This window comes from Mastacembelus armatus, chromosome 3 (assembly GCF_900324485.2).
Source record: "Mastacembelus armatus chromosome 3, fMasArm1.2, whole genome shotgun sequence".
Taxonomy (NCBI): domain Eukaryota; kingdom Metazoa; phylum Chordata; class Actinopteri; order Synbranchiformes; family Mastacembelidae; genus Mastacembelus; species Mastacembelus armatus.
In genome coordinates this window covers 16,915,929-16,936,586 of record NC_046635.1, presented here as the reverse complement: position 1 = coordinate 16,936,586, position 20,658 = coordinate 16,915,929, and the positions used below count along the sequence as shown (strand labels likewise).

Genomic DNA, 20,658 nt, shown 5'->3' with positions numbered 1-20,658 from the left:
CAGGAAACCTTTGTAGGTGCTTTGAGTTAATTAGCTGATTAGAGTGTGATACCATGAGTCTTTAATATTGAACTTTAATTTTTTTTTGAGATTCTGAGTGAATTTTGGGTTTTCATTAGCTGTTATAATAATCAAAATTAAAAGAAAAGAAAGCACTTTAAATATATATATATCAGTCTGTGTGTAATGAATATATAATATATGAGTTTCACTTTTTAAATTGAATTACTGAAATAAATCAACTTTTTGATGATATTCTAATTCAGTTGCACCTGTATGTCCGCTTGTTTTAATTAATACATACATTTTCATTGTGCATGCATTCAGATGTTCATGAATGTGTATGAGCATGTCTATAGCAGGGAAATATGTGCAGCATGGAGACATCCAATAAGCCTAGCATGTTCTGCCTGCAGCAGGTGTGCATTATTCACACAGGCGCAAGGGAAAACCCTCTCTATACATCACAAACTGAACAGAGAAACTGGAAAAAAAAGAGCTGCAGAGTGAAAGAAGAAAGGAATACAGAATGAAGGAGACGACAGGAGAGAAAGAGAATTCCTCCAGCTATCCCTCTTCTCTGCTATCTGAAGAGCCCAAAGGAAGATGGGAGATGAATATTTTCTTCCACTTGCTCTCAATTCTCTCATTCTCTTTCATTCTTTTTCTTTTATTGTTGTCTCCACTTTTCTGAGCAACTGCTTGCTGCATTCCAATAGTCCTCTTTTTGCCATTTTTCCTTATTTTACACCTCACTTTTCTCAATTTTCATATCCACACTTTTCCTGTTACTTCCTTCATCTTTGTCTGTTCTGTCATCTCTTCTCTGGCAGGGTGTTGATCACCATTCACCCCACACTTCTCTGCCCCTCTCTTATTTTTCTTTTATCTTTTACTCTTTCCCTTAAACCTTCACAACCACCCCTCGCTTTGATTTTTGCCTCTGCTTCCTTGAGACACATTTTTCTCACTTTCTTTCAACAGATCACCATCCATCCTTTTCTTCTCATCACCCTATCTCTTTTTCTGCTGCTCTGTGTCTGATTATTTATTGATAGACTGCTTTGCTGTCTTTCTCCTGGGGTCATGTTGTCGATGTGTGTGAGAGCATGGCTATGCCACTAGAGCTCTGCCCTTCACACAAGATCAATTTAGTCTCTCTTACACACACGTAAGGCTCAGTGGGAATAATGTTGAGCTTGAGCAATGGAAAATGTTGGAGTGTATGAAAACTGAAAAAAATTGTTGACGCAATCTACTGCAATCTGCCATGCAGAGTTTAAGACTATGGACCTGTTTAAAATTCTTAATAATAATAATAATAATAATAATAATAATAATAATAATACATTTATCAACACTCAAGGTCACCTTACAAAGACAAAACGAGAATGCAATAAAAACAATAAAACAAGATTAACATAAAATTTACAGTTGTGAAAGCAATAAAACAATAGGGGAGATGTACAGTGGGTATGGAAAATATTCAGACCCCTTTAAATTTTTCACTCTTTGTGTCATTGCAGCCATTTGCCAAAATCAAAAAAGTTCATTTTATTTCTCATTAATGTACACTCAGCACCCCATCTTGACAGAAAAAAACAGAAATGTAGAAATTTTTGCAAATTTATTAAAAAAGAAAAACTGAAATATCACATGGTCATAAGTATTCAGACCCTTTGCAGTGACACTCATATTTAACTCACATGCTGTCCATTTCTTCTGATACTCCTTGAGATGGTTCTGCTCCTTCATTGGAGTCCAGCTGTGTTTAATTAAACTGATTGGACTTGATTAAGAAAGGCACACACCTGTCTATATAAGACCTTACAGCTCACAGTGCATGTCAGAGCAAATGAGAATCATGAGGTTGAAGGAACTGCCCAAGGAGCTCAGAGACAGAATTGTGGCAAGGCACAGATCTGGCCAAGGTTACAAAAGAATTTCTGCAGCACTCAAGGTTCCTAAGAGCACAGTGGCCTCCATAATTCTCAAATGGAAAAAGTTTGGGACGACCAGAACTCTTCCTAGAACTGGCCGTCCAGCCAAACTGAGCAATCGTGGGAGGAGAGCCTTGGTGAGAGAGGTAAAGAAGAACCCAAAGATCACTGTGGCTGAGCTCCAGAGATGCAGTAGGGAGATGGGAGAAAGTTCCACAAAGTCAACTATCACTGCAGCCCTCTGTAAGCGGTATGTGTGGAGAAAACCAGGCACTGCTCATCACCTGCCCAATACAATCCCTACAGTGAAACATGGTGGTGGGAGCATCATGTTGTGGGGGTGTTTTTCAGCTGCAGGGACAGGACAACTGGTTGCAATTGAAGGAAAGATGAATGCGGCCAAGTACAGAGATATCCTGGAATAAATCCTCTTCCAGAGTGCTCAGGACCTCAGATTGGGCCGAAGGTTCACCTTTCAACAGGACATTGACCCTAAGCACACAGCTAAAATAACAAAGCAGTGGCTTCAGAACAACTCTGTGACCGTTCTTGACTGGCCCAGCCAGAGCCCTGACCTAAACCCAATTGAGCATCTCTGGAGAGACCTGAAAATGGCTGTCCACCAACGTTCACCATCCAACCTGACAGAACTGGAGAGGATCCCCAAATCCAGGTGTGAAACACTTGTTGCATCATTCCCAAGAAGACTCATGGCTGTACTAGCTCAAAAGGGTGCTTCTACTCAATACTGAGCACAGGGTCTGAATACTTATGACCATGTGATATTTCAGTTTTTCTTTTTTAATAAAATTGCAAAAATTCATAAATTTCCGTTTTTTTCTGTCAAGATGGGGTGCTGAGTGTACTTTAATGAGAAATAAAATGAACTTTTTTGATTTTGGCAAATGGCTGCAATGACACAAAGAGTGAAAAATTTAAAGGGGTCTGAATACTTTCTGTACCCACTGTATATGGTGGTGTAGTCTGGTTAGGTTAATACGCACTAGTTATGTGGGGTAGGTGATTTGGATTTTTCAATGAGATTTGAATGTGGAGATGGAGTCAACTGAATGGATTTCTAGTGAGAGTGTGTTCCAGAGTAAAGGGGCTGATCGGCTGAAGGCTTTTGAGCCCCATCGTGAATAAACGGCAGGTGGAGTTGAAAGGAGAGAGGCTGAGGAGGAGTGGAGTGTACGGGTGGGTATGTATGGGTTCAGGAGATCTGAGAGGTAAGGAGGTGCCAGGTTATTGACTGCTTTGAAGGTGAGGAGGAGTATTTTAAATTCAATGTGGAGATGAACTGGTAGCCAGTGCAGTTGTTTAAGGACAGGGGTGATGTGTTCAGTGAATGGGGTTTTGGAGATGATACAGGCAGCTGCATTCTGAACCAGTTGAAGTTTATGGTGGGATTTGTGTCAAGTCAGGATATGCTGTCAGATTTGGAGAGGATGATTTTGGACCCAACAAGGGTAAATTCAGTTTTGTTGCTGTTTGAGTTTAAGAAAGTTGTGTGAAAACCAGGTTCTAATTCCGGTCAAACAGTCAGAGAGGTAGGGTGGAGTGCGTCGGTGGGCTTGGAGAAGTGGTAGAGCTCGATGTCATCAGCATAGCAATAGAAATGGATGCTGTGTTTTCTGAATATATTGCCAAGTGGAATTAGGTAAATGATGAATAGGAGTCCCACTGTTAACAGGAGAGGGTTGTGATTTATGATTAACAAATTGAATGAAGTCTGTAAGGTATGAGATAAACCAAGAAAGTGCTGACAGTTGAGGATGAGTATGGTAAAAAGTCTAGGGTCAGCTGCCATGAGAAGATTGTTTATTATTTTGATTAGGACAGTTTCTGTACTGTGAAGTGGACGGAAACCAGACTGAAATTCTTCATAGAGGTTATTGAGAGTAAGATGATTGTAGATGCAGATGTAGTAGCAGTGTGGTGAATTGCAATAGGAAGGCAGCTGGGGATGAATGTTTGAGATTTTAGAATGAAAGAGGTCAATTAACTTTACAGAGTGCTGGTGAATGTATGTGGGTGCATCCAAGCACGTTATTCCAGTTCATGGCGCCTTGGCTCAGCCAGGAGCAGATTGTAGTCCGGGGATAGTGGCTAGCACAGGTAGTTAACAGGTCAGTGATGAGCCAGGTAAGGTAAGGTGACAGCCAACCGTATAATGACTTTGCAGTTAATCCAGGCTAGAAAATGATCCTACTGTTGGTGTATTATGAATAATCGATGTTGTGGTTCCTATTGCTGAAAGAGCCAGAAACCAAATAAACGCAGATTTGGAGCAGCGTTCACTCTGGTAGTATGGGAACCTCTTCTCTTTTATTATTTCAGTAAATTCATTAAAAGGTTTTTGTACATCTACATCTTTTGTACAGCTAATTAGGTGCACTCCTATGGTCTTCCTTTTGTCTACTTCATTCATTTGACCTCAAACTTTACTTTTTTCTTTCTTATGCCTCTATACAAACAATTGATCAGTGATTTGTGGATTTTTTAAATTAGTATGTCCTTTTACATAAAATATTTTAGGCCCTAATTTTAGCTGTACATTTGCCAGCGATTTCTAAAAAATAAAATACAATTACAAGATTTTATGTTCAAAATACTGGTCTACAAATTATATTTTGCATAATTAATGTGAGACATCTTTTAAAAAACAAAATTCCATAATTCAAGACAATGTTAAATATCACTTTGATGGCTGTCCAGAAAACTCAAATACACATTATTCACAGTTAAATTACCATTAATGTCTTTCATTTCTGCATTACCATTTGAGATGTGATGATCAGTATCCATCAACCCCAAATAGGAAAACAAGCACAGAGCAACCATGTTACCACAGATTTTAAGACAATCACTAGATTTGCAGAGAGCTGAATGAACACTTGTGTCACCCACAGGTTGAATTTCCTTGCATTTGCAGTGCACTTGTGTTAACAAAATCGTATGTACACACCATCAAAGTGGAGATATTTTTATTTGCTTTTGTTTTGTACATTTCCCTGTGATTTCTACATCTGCAAAGCGGTGCATTCTCAGCCACTATTGATTGCAATGATAAACCCCGAAGCTTTCTTAAGCAAGTTGTCTTCTTTAAACTAACTTTCTGAACCAGTACCAATGAACTTTATTTAATCTACACAGGAATAAATCTCCTTTATTAGCTTAGTCAATCTAGTGCATTGTGAAATCTTCTGAATTATGCTGTATTTAATCCTTCTCCAGTTTAAACTCAGAATCAAGCACAGCATCAATTTTGTGTTATCCAGATTACTGTGATAACAGAAATACTGTGTATTTGTCTCTCTCATTGCATTCTACCCTGTGCATCTGCTGAATCTGTATAAAACTCTTTTCTTTCAGAATGATGTGAAGGGTCTGAAATAACATGTTATAAGCATTCCACATCTGGAAGACTTGTGATGACTATAAAGGTAGCACCTCAAATCTTTGAAGTAATACTCTAAAATAAAAACCCACATGGAGAGTTATTTAAGTGTGCCTTACCAAAGGGAGCTGTGTTTTAGATGTGTTACTCTTAGGTGTTTAATTTCACTGTCCATACAATAAGGAGAAAGGCACTCAATCCAAGAGTACAGTTGTGCTCATAAGTTTACATACCCTGGCAGTATTTTTAAAATGTGTACCGTTCTTTAAAAAAGCATGAGTGATCAGCCAAAACATTTCTTTTATTTTAAATGGGATTTACATTAAACTATGAGGTATCTCAAAATAGCATCATCATGAAACAAAACATAACATTAAAGAAAATACAGAGATTGTCCCGCTTCAAAAGTTTGCATACTCTTAATTTTTAATACTGTGTATTGCCTTTATTTTATCAGATGTTAAAGCTCCCCATTCTTCTTGGCAAAAAGCCCCCAGGTGCTTCTTGGGATGTCTTGCATGAACTGCATGTTTGAGATCTCCCCAAAGTGGCTCAATGATATTGAGGTCAGGAGCACCTTCACTTTTTTCTCCTGTAGCCAATGGCATGTCAACTTGGCTTTGTGTTTTGGATCATTGTCATGTTGGAATGTTCAAGTGTGTCCCATGTGCAACTTCTGGGCTAATGAATGCAAATTATCTTACAGTATTTTCTGATAACATTCATCTTGCCATCACTTTTGACCAACTTCCCTGTGCCATTGTAGCTCACACACCCCCAAAACATCAGAGATCCACCTCCATGCTTCACAGTAGGGATGGTGTGCTTTTCATCACAAGCCTTGTTGACTTCTCTCCAAACATAGCGTTTATAGTTGTAACCATAAAGGTCAATTTTGGTCTCGTCACTCCTAATGACTTTTTTCCAGGAGCTTTGAATCTTGTCTAGGTGCTGTTTGGCATATTGTTAGCGGGCTCTTTTGTGGCATTGGCACAAGAATGGCTTTCTTCTAGCAACTCGACCGTGCAGCCAATTTTTCTTCAAGTGCCTCCTTGAAACAGCCACATCACTTTTCTGTAAAGAAGTATGTCAGCTGAAGTTATTTGTGGGTTTTTCTTTGCATCCCAAACAATTTTCCTGGCAGTTATGGCTGAAATTTTTGTTGGTCCACCTGAACATGGCCTGGTATCATCCGAACCTCTTATTTTCCAATTCATCAGAGTTTGAATACTACTGATTAGCATTCTTAAATCTTTGGATATCTTTTTATCATTTTACTATTTTATAAAGTTAAACTACTTTCTCTCACAGGTCCTTGGACAATTCTGTTGCTTTCCCCATGGCTCAGAATTCAGCAAAGTCAGTGCAGCACTGGATGAAATGTGCAGAAGTCTGTCAAGAGCCCAGGGACTCACTGACGTTTTATACATAGACCATAATTACAAGCAAACAGGTCACAGATGTGGACAGTTACTCTTATTAGCCATTTAAACCTGCATGTGTACACTGTATTATCAGGCCAAAACTTCAAGGGGATGTAGCCATTTGGATGGTTCCACTTGTCATTATGGTTTAAAATGAGCAAACACAACTGTATAATAATAAATAGTTTCCTGACCTAACCCTGAAAGAAAGAAAAGTTTTTTTGCACAATCGATCAGAGTTTTTGAAAAATGGACAATATTTCACAAATTCTGCCAGGGTATTTGACCTTATGAGCACAACTGTTTATGCCCTAACTGAGCCAACCACACAGTGACTTACCTGTATACTGGAAGTGTCTTCTCCCCATATCTCATAGCTTCCTCCCAGTGTCCTTGGTAAATGGAGGCATCTAAAGCCATGTCTGTCATTCTGAGCTTGTAGAGATTTTCATCAGGCACATTGCTACCAACAGTTGACAACAAATGACTACAGCTCTTTAACAGTGCTTGCCAATCTGGAAGACGACTTAAGGAGGAATGACATTTATAATGGAAAACCAAAAATATGAAAACAAAAGCTACACACTTATATCTGCTAAAAAGAATCTTTGGTAATGTATTTATGAAGACATTTTTTTGTTTGTTGTATAAATGATTTATTTCACTGTTCCATGTCTGTCAGGGTGCTATATTTGTTCTTCCTCTTCATATCTCTCTTGCTTTCTCCTTCCTTTGTGTTAAACTCTCATAGGGTATAACAGAGCTATAGGACGAATATTAGAGAGCTGTAGGACGACTACAACACAGCTATTCGACAACTGAAAGAATTATAGGACGACTGTAACAGAGCTACAGGATGACTATAACAGACCTGAAGGACGACTATAACAGGGCTATAGGACAACTGTAAGAGAGCTATAGGATGAATATAAAAGGGATATAGGATGACTATAACAGAGCTGAAGGATGACTGTAAGAGAGCTAAAGGAAAACTATAACAGAGCTATAGCATGACAGTAACAGAATTAAAGGACAACTGTAACAGAACTGAAGGATGACTATAAGAGACTTATGGACAACTGTAACAGAACTATAAGATGACTACAACAGAACTGTAGCATGACTGTAACAGAGTTAAAGGACAACTATAATAGAATTGAAGGACAACTGTAACAGAGCTATAGGATGACTATAACAGGGGTATAGGATGACTGTATGAGAACTATAGGACTAACCTTATAGCAAACCATACGCAGACTAAGCTGTTTCTGTCAGAGCATGTGACAATAACTGGATGGTAAAGCTAGGCTATTAGTAACTTTGCTGGTCAGGAGTTTAACCTAATGTTAGCTAAATGGATGTCTTACCTTACTCTCAATTAATAATATTTTTCCCCACATTTGTTTTCTGAGCCCATGATGTTGATGACCATGGAGGTAGGATTTTAAGTGTGGGTACTCATCACACTAACAGTAAAATCCTAACGCCAGGTGTTTATGCTGCAGAGCTTATGACATATAGCTAAAACATCCTGTTCATGCTTATGGAATATATTTGAGGTTCTTATCAGTTGTTAAAATCACTTAGTTACCATGCCTGATGTGTGCGTTTGTGATACAATCAATTCATTCATACATTCAATACAAGATGAACACCTCGATTCGTTATTTTTTCAATGCCATCTGTTACGATAACATCATTCAAGGCCTGAAATTGTCATGTTCCTCGAAGCACAGGTCGAGGTGGAGGAGTAACTGCAATCTTCCACTCAAACTTATTATTAAACTTTCATCCTCAGAACAGTTATGACTCATTTGAGAGCCTCACTTTTAGTCTCTCACATCCAAACTGGAAAACACAAAAACCAGTTCTACTTGTCATAGTGTACCGTCCACCTGTCCCTTACTCAGAGTTTTTAACTGAATTTCCAGACTTCCTGTCTGATTTAGTGCTTAGTTCAGTTAAAGTCATTATAGTGGGAGATTTTAACATTCATGCAGATGTTGATAGTAATAGTCTCAGCACTGCATTTAATTCTATATTAGATTCAACTGGTTTCACTCAAAATGTTAATAAACCCACCCACTGTTTCAATCACACCCTTGATCTTGTTCTGTCCTATGGCATCGAAAATTGAACAATAGTTTTTCCCCAAAATCCTATTTTATTAGATCATTCTTTAATAACTTTTGAATTTAAAATGATGGATCATGCAGCATTTGGAAGAAAATTCCACTACAGTAGATCTTTATCTGACTACGCTGTTAATAAATTTAAGAAAATGATTCCATCTTTATTTACATCTGTAAGTGGAGGTCAGTTGCCTCAATCCTACTCCCTACCAAACTGATCATATTGTTGACACTGCTGTAACCTCACTGCGTGAAACGCTTGATACTGTGGTCCCTCTAAAAAAGAAGTTAGTGAATCAGAGGAGATTAGCCCCATGGTATAATTTACATATTCGTACCTTAAAGCAGGCATCACGAAGGCTGGAAAGGAAGTGGCGTTCCACAAATTTAGAGGAATTTTATCTAGCCTGGAAAAATAGTCTATTAAAATATAAAAAAGCTCTCCGTAAAGCCAGAACTGCATACTATTCATCACTAATAGAGGAAAATAAGAACAATCCCAGGTTTCTTTTCAGCACTGTAGCCAGGCTGACAAGAAGTCACAGCTCTGTTGAGCCCAGTGTTCCCTTAGCTCTCAGCAGTGATGAATGTATGAGTTTCTTTACAAATAAAATCACAACTATTAGAGATAAAATTCATCAGATGCTTCCTATACCTGCAATAAATGAATCTTCTACTACAGTAGCTCTTGAATCATCTGTAAGACCTCAGTTATGTTTAGACTGCTTCTCTCCCATAGATCTCTCTGAATTTACATCAGTAATTGCTTCATCTAAATCGTGTCTCTTAGACCCCATCCCGACTAGACTGCTTAAAGACACCCTGCCATTAATTAACTCATCTTTATTAGACTTAGTAAATGTCATTAGGAAGCACTCTATTAATTACCACTGCTATGAAGATGACACTCAGCTGTATCTATCTATGAAACCTGTTAACACAAACCAGTTAACCAGACTTCAAGCGTGTCTAACTGACATAAAGGCCTGGATGACCAGTAACTTTCTACTTTTAAATTCAGAGAAAACAGAAGTTATTGTATTTGGGCCTAAAAACCTCAGAAATAGCTTTTCTAAAATTATACCTACTTTAGATGGCATAGACCTGGCCTCCAGCACTCCTGTGAAAAACCTTGGAGTTATTTTTGACCAGGACATGTCCTTTAACTCACACATAAAACAAATCTCTAGAACTACATTCTTTCACCTGCGCAACATTGCCAAAATTAGGAACATCCTGTCTCAAAATGATGCAGAAAAACTAGTCCATGCATTTGTTACCTCAAGGCTAAATTACTGTAACTCATTATCCAGCCAGAGTCCTGACAGGAACTAGCAAGAGAGATCATACTTCTCCTATATTAGCTTCTCTTCATTGGCTCCCTGTAAAATACAGAATAGAATTTAAAATCCCTCTTTTCACATACAAATCCCTTCATGATCAAGCTCCTTCATACCTTAAAGACCTCATAGTACCATATTATCCCAATAGACCACTTTGCTCTCAGAGTGCAGGTCTACTTGTGGTTCCCAGAGTTTCCAAAAGCAGAATGGGAGGCAGAGCCTTTAGCTATCAAGCTCGTCTCCTGTAGAACCAGCTCACAGTCTGGGTTCAGGAGGCAGACACTCTCTGTACTTTTAAGGGTAGACTTAAAACCTTCCTTTTTGAGAAAGCGTATAGTTACGGCTGGCTTCAGGTCACCCTGAACCATCTCTTAGTTATGCTGCTACAGGCCTAGGCTACCCAAGGACCATTGGTGCACTGAGCTCCCCTACCCTACCCCTCCCCTCCCTTCCCTTCTCCTCCTCTCCTCCCCCCTCATATGTATATTCCACCACTGAATGTCACTAACCTTGTGCTCTCTCTCTCCCCTAGTTTGTGCTCTCTCTCTCTGTACCTTCTGCTAGTGTCCCTGGTCCTGGTGCTGTATATTGCTGATGTGCAGTTACTGGCCCCACCAACCTGCAGTGTCTATTTGTTGTTTATTGTTGCCGTTCTTTTCTCTCTCCTCTATCCACTCACCCCAACCGGTCGAGGCAGATGGCCGCCCAAAGTGAGCCCGGTTCTGATGGAGGTTTTTTCTTCCGTTAAAGGGAGTTTTTCCTCTCCACTGTCACCAAGTGCTGCTCATACGGGATTTGTTGGGTTTTTTGTATTTTTAAAGTGCCTTGAGATGATTTGTATTGTGATTTGGCGCTATACAAATAGAATAGAATTGAATTCAATTGTTAAACATTTTTATCAGCCACATCATAATGCACAGTGGAATGTGAGCACTGGAGAAGCCTGGTTTACATGGAATCACCATTCCATGATGGATATTCCATGATGATATTTAATGATGGATAATTGCAATGCTTAGTGTCCACTGACTGTAGTGGATCATGAACATAAAGGATACTTGACTCTGCTTTCAATCCTTCCAGTCTGGGAAGAGCCTCCTTCAACTGATGCCATGCTGCTTCTTCACCAAGCACCATGAGTCCATCCTAGTAAAGAGAGGACAAGACATATTTGATCTACATGTAGGCACAAAGAACAGAGTGTGGCAGTTTCAATCCATTTAGGGATTTTAGGATATTTTGTAAGATTGTGACCTGACAAAATTGATCGAAACATCATTGAATATGTTTCTGGCTTTGGAGTGAGTGTACAGGTGTTACACACACTTATATGCTTGGTTGTTAAGATTAAACACAAAATATGCATTTATTATTAAAACATTTGTTCTTGTTTTGTTTGCATTTTGTTTGCACACACAGAGAACAAAAGAACAGTGCTAGAATATATACACACTGCTTTAAGGTACAGATGTGTGAACTGTACCATGGAGCTAGTCTCCTCTGATTTACTACCTTCTTTTTCAGAGGGGCCACAGTATCAAGTGTTTATGCAGAGGCTCTACAGCACTGTCAACAAGATAATCAACTTGGTAGGGAATAGGGTTGAGGCAGCTCTCCTCATCTGTGTTGGAGCATGACATAGAAGTAAATAAAAATGAAATAATTTCCTCAGATTTATTAACAGCATTGTCAGACAAACATCTGCTGTAGCAGAATTTTCTCCCAAACACTGCATGATTCATTATTTTAAACTGACAACTTATTAAAATATAGTCAGAGAAAAGAGGATTTTGGGGCAATACTAAGAAATGTTCAATTTCAATGCTATTATGTCAGAGCAAAATACAAGGGTGTGATTAAAACAGCGGTTGGTTTTATTTACATTTTGAGAGAAACCAATTGAATCTAATAATGAATTAAACACAGTGCTGAGACTATTATTATTTATTGTTGTGGCTAGTCCCCCACCTCGGGCCTGTCTTTCAAGGAATATGACAATTTTTATGACTAAGGGGGGTTGATTCATTTAGACTGACATATTCATTCTGCTGTAGCCAGGTAAGACAAAGTCAATTTGGATTAAGACAAAAGTGATAGACCTGATATTTAATAATTCATATTTAAGTTCTTTTTTTCTTTTCAGTAAGAGGAGTAGTCTTAATTTTTCTTATGTTTTTGTCAATAACTCCTCTTTGGTTAAATTCTGATTTATAGTGCATTGAGAAAGTATTCAGAAAACCTTCACATTGTTCAGTTTTGTTATATTGCAGTCTCATACTACAATTGTTTAAATTCATTTTTTCTCTTTAATCTACACTCACAAACCAAAAAACTGAAATATCTCAGTATTCAGACCCTTTTCTCAGTATTTAGTAGAAGCACCTTTACCAACAATTACAGCTCAAGTCTTTTTGGGTATGATATAAGAAGATTTGCACACCTGGATTGGGGGATTTTCTGCCATTCCTCTTTGCAAATCCTCTCAAGCTCTGTCAGGTTGGATGGGGACAGTCAATGGACAGCCATTTTCAGGTCTGTCCAGAGATGTTCGACAGGGTTCAAGTCAGGGCTCTGGCTGGGCCACTCTAGGACATTCACAGAGCTGCCCCTAAGCCACTCCTGTTTTGTCTTGGCTGTTTGTTAGGGCCGTGTTGGAAGGTGAACCTTTAGCCCAGTCTGAGGTCCTGAGTGCTGGGGAACAGGTTTTCATTGAGGATATCTTTGTACTTTGCTCCATTCCGCTTTCCTTCAACCCTGACCAGTCTCTCAGTTCCTGCTGCTGAAAAACACCCCCCAAAGCATGATGCTAACACCACCATGCTCTACTGCTGACATGGTATTGGGCAGCTGATGAGAGGTGCCTGGTTTCCTCCAGACATAACATTTAGAATTGCGACCAAACAGTCAAACATTTTTTGCAGCCTTCCCCAGCTCTGTGTCTATCAGTAAGCCTGTCTCTGAGCTCTGCAGGCAGTTCCTTTGACCCCATGGCTTGATTTTTGTTCTGATATGCATTGCCTGCTGTGAGGCCTTGTGGTGTGTGCTTTTCCACATCATGTCCAGTCAATTTAATTTACCATAGGTGGACTCTAATCAAGGTGTAGAATCATCCCAGCAAAGCTCAAGAGAAATGGGAAGTGCCTGAGCTAATTTTCTCGTTGTTGCATAGGGTCTGAACACTTTAGTAAATGTGAGTTTAGATTAATGAGAAAAAATTATTTTAAACTATTGTAGTATCAGGCTGCAACATAACAGAACAGAAAAATGTAAATGGGGTCTGAATATTTTCTGAATACATTGTATATACAGTGGGTACGGAAAGTATTCAGACCCCTTTAAATTTTTCACTCTTTGTGTCATTGCAGCCATTTGCCAAAATCAAAAAAGTTCATTTTATTTCTCATTAATGTACACTCAGCACCCCATCTTGACAGAAAAAAACAGAAATGTAGAAATTTTTGCAAATTTATTAAAAAAGAAAAACTGAAATATCACATGGTCATAAGTATTCAGACCCTTTGCAGTGACACTCATATTTAACTCACATGCTGTCCATTTCTTCTCATCCTCCTTGAGATGGTTCTGCTCCTTCATTGGAGTCCAGCTGAGTTTAATTAAACTGATTGGACTTGATTAGGAAAGGCACACACCTGTCTATATAAGACCTTACAGCTCACAGTGCATGTCAGAGCAAATGAGAATCATGGGGTCGAAGGAACTGCCCAAGGAGCTCAGAGACAGAATTGTGGCAAGGCACAGATCTGGCCAGGGTTACAAAAGAATTTCTGCAGCACTCAAGGTTCCTAAGAGCACAGTGGCCTCCATAATCCTCAAATGGAAAAAGTTTAGGACGACCAGAACTCTTCCTAGACCTGGCCGTCCAGCCAAACTGAGCAATCGTGGGAGAAGAGCCTTGGTGAGAGAGGTAAAGAAGAACCCAAAGATCACTGTGGCTGAGCTCCAGAGATGCAGTAGGGAGATGGGAGAAAGTTCCACAAAGTCAACTATCACTGCAGCCCTCCACCAGTTGGGGCTTTATGGCAGAGTGGCCCGACGGAAGCCTCTCCTCAGTGCAAGACACATGAAAGCCTGCATAGAGTTTGCCAAAAGACACATGAAGGACTCCCAGACCATGAGAAATAAGATTCTCTGGTCTGATGAGACCAAGATTGAACTTTTTGGTGTTAATTCTAAGCGGTATGTGTGGAGAAAAACAGGCACTGCTCATCACCTGCCCAATACAATCCCTACAGTGAAACATGGTGGTGGGAGCATCATGTTGTGGGGGTGTTTTTCAGCTGCAGGGACAGGACGACTGGTTGCAATTGAAGGAAAGATGAATGCGGCCAAGTACAGAGATATCCTGGAAGAAAACCTCTTCCAGAGTGCTCAGGACCTCAGACTGGGCCGAAGGTTCATCTTTCAACAGGATAATGACCCTAAGCACACAGCTAAAATAACAATGGAGTGGCTTCAGAACAACTCTCTGACTGGCCCAGCCCGAGCCTTGAATTAAACCCAATTGAGCATCTCTGGAGAGACTTGAAAATGGCTGTCCAACAATGTTCACCATCCAACCTGACAGAACTGGAGAGGATCTGCAAGGAAGAATGGCGGAGGATCCCCAAATCCAGGTGTGAAAAACTTGCATCATTCCCAAGAATACTCATGGCTGTACTAGCTCAAAAGGGTGCTTCTACTCAATACTGAGCACAGGGTCTGAATACTTATGACCATGTGATATTTCAGTTTTTCTTTTTTAATAAATTTTCAAAAATTTCTACATTTCTGTTTTTTCCTGTCAAGATGGGGTGCTGAGTGTACATTAATGAGAAATAAAATGAACTTTTTTGATTTTGGCAAATGGCTGCAATGACACAAAGAGTGAAAAATTTAAAGGGGTCTGAATACTTTCCGTACCCACTGTAACTTGGATGGTCGAGGAGCAGACAAAGTCTCTATGGGGTTTTTTTTGGGGGGGGGTGACAGCCTAAGGAAACAGCAGAGACACTAAGTCTCTGCATGCTGGTGCCCACTCTGGATTGTCAGACTTTAAGTTGGCCAAAAAATTTCTAGAGATGAGAATTGCACCATCAAAATGGGTGCCTTACTATCAGACTAGGTTTTCCCCAGAAAGTGACCCAATTGTTTATGAAGTCCACATCATTTGCCAGACACCACCTAAACCACCTAAAGATTAACAGGACAGCGGGGTGTGTGTGTGTGTGTCATATGGGATGAATACGGTGGGATGAATAAAATAAATGTCATTGTCCAAGAGAACAAGTGGAGTGCTCAACCTTACCTCTATTTCAATCACACAGTTTTGAGTTCTGCTGTGGTGTGGTATGGTAAGAACAAAGTTTCAGATACAGTTTATGGAGAACAAAGTTAGAGGCAAGGAAGGTAGAGAAAAAACATGAAAACATATAGACAGAGAAAGAGAGAGGGACAATGAAGAAGAAAGGTGGAGAGGATTAAGATGGACAGAAAAGAGACGAATTTTTCTCACTTTTTAGTAGGTAGTCAGAAAGGGAAGTGAAGAGGCAGAGCATGTCAGAGTGATAGAGAGGAAGAGGGGGACAGCAACATTTAAGTCAAAAAGTGAGAGTAAAAGAGGAAACTGAAGAGAGGACAGGAAAGGGTATATTGTAATGTATTACACACCAATGCAGTGTCTAAGACAACAAAGGCACGATAGAAGTTGTGTATTTAAACCTCTGGTCATTTAAAGCTTTACACTGTTTAAAAACAAAAGTGTGTGTGTGACTGTGTAAATTGATAAATTTAATTATGCTTACATGCACACCTTTGGCCAAGGTGATAATGACATTAATAGGGTGTGAACATGAATCAATAGGATATTCCTTTACTTTCATTGCAGTATTGAATGGAGTTTTAACCACAGGAGTTTTTATTTGCAGTTTTTCATATTGCATGTGTGTAATTCATGTGTGCCTTACTTTGTCTCGTGTGTCACATTGCTGGCAGTGGCAGGTGAAATGGTACTGATCCTCCAATTGTTTCTGTCGATCTTCAGTCAGTGACAATGTCTCGATGTAACTTATTGTGAGCTGCACACAGAGAGCTTAGTTTTAGATGTGGAAGTTTAAATTTTATTTTGCCTTTTTGATGAACATTGATCAGCCACAAGATTACAACCACCTGCCTAATAATATGCTGGTGCCCCTCATGCCACTAAAACAGTTCTGACCCTCTACCAGACCTAATATTTCTCCTGATATAAATAAAGCCTTTTTATTTGAGCCACTCTCATGGTGTATGTGTTTGTGGTGCACTTGAGCCCAGCCTAAAAATGTAAATGCTGACTGTTCATTTGTTGCTTAATATATTCCAGCCCTTGACAGGTGCACTAGTAACTAGATATTCAACCTGTCAGTTGTTTTAATTTTATGCCTGATCAATATATTACATTGCTACATTTATGTTGCTTAGTCTATTTGGAATTTAATTTGTGTAAGCAATACGCTGTGTGTGTCGTAGTCCAGATTGTGTGGATCTCATTACATATAGTCAAGAAAGGATGATGAAATATGGAGGAGTCATCCTGTTTGTGTTGTAGTGATATTATACATGGCTACACATTTTCATAATGCCTTAATAACAATGTTGCATTTATTACCGGTAATAAATTTACAATTAAATGCACACAATAAATGCAGTGATGGTGTGTCCAGTGAAAAGGTTCTGATTATATGTCATTTAGGTTGGCCTTAGGGCCTCAGCTCCTCTATCTGTAACAACAGCAACTAAAAAATATTCAATAAACATTACTCATAAACAATATGGCCATAAAAGCAGAGGGACTATCACAGTCAATAAAACAGCCCTAGTACTGTATGCATTTAACGTTGTGCTGATGCAGTGTGAGTATTTATTTATTTTTTTTAATTTTGTTCATACTGTACCTCCTCTTCAGGGTTAATATCGCGAACAGCTCTGAGCTTTAGTTTGGGTCCCTCAAACACCATCACACAGTTTGGCCTACAGTCATGGTTTAACAGAGATAGACTGGGAGAGAGAGCAAACAAGATGATGAGGGATATGAAGTAGAGAATGTGCCAGAGGGTGGAAAAAGAAAAAGTGAAGGGAAAGGAAAAAGGGAAGAGATAGTGAAGCGCACAGTGAAGGGAATGCAGCAAAGTCAAGAATGTGGAGAGAAAGGGAAGGAGAAAGAGAGAGGGACAGAAAGATAAACAGCAGACCAGAGAAAAAGTAGGAATGGGGAAAAATGAGGAAAAGATAAAGAGGAGTGGGAGGCGATGGAAAGAGCGAAAATTATATTTAACTTTCAAATTCATTTTACAAACTGTTACTGGCAAATTCAGTGTGCTAATATGTGTGTGAGTTTCTTCAAACCACAAAGATAAGGCATCTTGTCTTTTCAAGTGATACTTGTTTATTACAATACATCTACAGCACACTAAATAAGTAGAGAAGACAAACAGCACATGATAAAGGCTGAGACAAATTATTACTCATTACTGGTTTGTTTGTTTTTATGACCCTCTTCATTACTGCTGCTCTTGTTTATAATATTTACACAGCAAAACAATGGGTGTGAGAGAAAGATGGGTGTGTGTGTACTGAGCCTTTGTGAAAGCATCAGTTTCCTTCTGGCTTTGTTCTACAGTGGAGAAGTTGCAAGTTGAATATCAACTAGAAATCAAGCCCTCCAAATCATGCTTTCATCTGATGGTGAGCAGCTCATTAGCATACAAATTAGATTAATTAACGAAATCACGTCTCACATTAACAAATATCTGCTCACACTAACTGTGACTATCTGAGTGAAACATCACATGGGTGTAAGTGTAAGACTGTACGGGAATATTGATCTTAAATTGAAATGTTATTTAATGAGAGAAAGGTTTAATGCTTTCTTTTTTTTCTCATTGTTGTATGTATCTTGATGACTCTGTTAATTAATCAATGCCTGTTTATGCTTCATTCTAAAACATAAAGTTAGCAACAGTAATGCACAGAACAAACTGAATAGAAATGACCTGCCTGACCGAAATATATGATTTTAATACACCTGCTACAGGAAGAGTTTTCCTTGTTGAAAGTGACGGTCTTCAGAGGAACTGACTTACCAAACAAGACAGACAGAAGCTCTCATTGCATAACACATTTGAATGGTGTGCTATAAACATCCCTCAGGTCTTTGTATCATATTGTCAGCTAATCCTAATAAAGCCTGACAATCCAGGGTGGGGACCGGGATGCAGAGACTCAGTCTAAAACGCTTCTCTGCAGTTTCCTTAGAGCCGCCGCCCCCTTCAAACCACATAGAGACTGTGTCTGCCCCTCGAACATATAAATCAAACAAATCAGAAGTTAACAGAAGAGGAGTTATTCATAAAAACTTAATAAAAATTAAGACCACTCCTCTTATTGAACAGAAAAACAGAACTGTCAAATGTGGATTATTAAATATTAGGTCCCTTTCTTCTAAATCTCTGTTAGTAAATGATTTGATAACTGATCACCAAATTGACCTACTTTATCTTACTGAAACCTGGTTACAGCAGGATGAATATGTCAGTCTGAATGAATCAACCCCCCTCAGTCATAAAAATTATCATGTTCCTCGAAGCACAGGTCGAGGTGGAGGAGTAGCTGCAATCTTCCAGTCAAACTTATTATTAAACTTTCATCCTCAGAACAGTTATAACTCATTTGAGAGCCTCACTCTTAGTCTCTCACATACAAACTGGAAAACACAAAAACCAGTTCTACTTGTCATTTTGTACCGTCCACCTGTTCCTTACTCAGAGTTTTTAACTGAATTCCCTGACTTCCTGTCTGATTTAGTGCTTAGATCAGATAAAGTCATTATAGTGGGAGATTTTAACATTCATGTAGATGTTGAAAATAACAGCCTCAGCATTGCATTTAATTCTATATTAGATTCAATTGGTTTCATTCAAAACGTTAATAAACCCACCCACTGTTTTAATCACACCCTTGATCTTGTTCTGACCTATGGCATCGAAATTGAACATCTAATAATTTTCCCCCCAAATCCTGTTTTGTCAGATCATTCTTTAATAACTTTCGAATTTAAAATGATGGATCATGCAGCGTCTGGAAGAAAATTCCACTACAGCAGATGTTTATCCGACAACGCTGTTAATAAATTTAAGAAAATGATTCCATCTTTATTTGCATCTATGCCAAGTATAAACATAATGGAGGGCAGCTGCCTTAATCCTACTCCCTACCAAATTGATCATGTTGTTGACAGCGCTGTAACCTCACTGCGTGAAACGCTTGATTCTGTAGCCCCTCTGAAAAAGAAGTTAGTGATTCAGAGAAGACTAGCCCCATGGTATAATTTACATGTTCGTACCTTAAAGCAGGCATCACGAAGGCTGGAAAGGAAGTGGCGTTCCACAAACTTAGAGGAAATTTTTCTAGCCTGGAAAAACAGTCTACTAACATATAAAAAAGCTCTCCGTAAAGCCAGAACTGCATACTATTCATCACTAATAGAGGAAAATAAGAACAATCCCAGGTTTCTTTTCAGCACTGTAGCCAGGCTGACAAAAAGTCACAGCTCCGTTGAGCCCAGTGTTCCCTTAGCTCTCAGCAGTGATGAATTTATGAGTTTCTTTACAAATAAAATCACAACTATTAGAGATAAAATTCAGCAGATGCTTCCTATACCTGCAATAAATGAATCTTTTACTACAGTAGCTCTTGAATCATCTGTAGGACCTCAGTTATGTTTAGACTGCTTCTCTCCTATAGATCTCTCTGAATTTACATCAGTAGTTGCTTCATCGAAATCATCAACGTGTCTCTTGGACCCCATCCTGACTAGACTGCTTAAAGGCACCCTGCCATTAATGAACTCATCTTTATTGGACTTGGTAAATTTATCTCTAGTATCAGGCTACGTACCACAGGCCTTTAAGACTGCAGTAATCAAACCTTTACTCAAAAAGCCTAGTCTTGATCCAGGTGTCTTGGCTAATTATAGACCAATATCCAACCTGCCATTTATTTCTAAAATCCTAGAAAAAGCTGTTGCTAAGCAGCTATCAGACCACTTACACAGGAATGAACTATTTGAAGATTTCCAATCAGGATTTAGAGCACATCATAGTACAGAAACAGCACTGTTGAAAGTTACCAACGATCTTCTCTTAGCCTCAGATAATGGACTTGTTTCGATACTTGTCCTCCTAGACCTTAGTGCAGCATTCGACACCATTGACCACAACATCTTATTACAGAGACTGGAGCATGTGATTGGTATCAGAGGAACAGCGTTAAAGTGGTTCCAATCCTATTTATCGGACAGATTCCAGTTTGTTCATGTCCATGATGAAGCTTCCACACGAACAAAAGTTAGTTATGGAGTTCCACAAGGTTCTGTGCTAGGACCGA

At 39.1% G+C, this 20,658-nt stretch overlaps 1 protein-coding gene across 1 annotated transcript in view; it reads right to left on the bottom strand.

Moving 5' to 3' along the window:
• Positions 1-20,658, bottom strand: part of smyd3 (SET and MYND domain containing 3) — a 122,567-nt gene that overhangs the window by 10,604 nt on the left and 91,305 nt on the right. Inside the window, exons 7-10 of the mRNA XM_026293916.1 lie at positions 17,169-17,271; positions 16,203-16,313; positions 11,298-11,385; positions 7,105-7,279 (exon numbers count right to left, since the gene is read on the bottom strand). Of these exons, the coding sequence (XP_026149701.1) occupies positions 7,105-7,279; positions 11,298-11,385; positions 16,203-16,313; positions 17,169-17,271 (477 nt within the window). The remainder of the gene's footprint in view (positions 1-7,104; positions 7,280-11,297; positions 11,386-16,202; positions 16,314-17,168; positions 17,272-20,658) is intronic.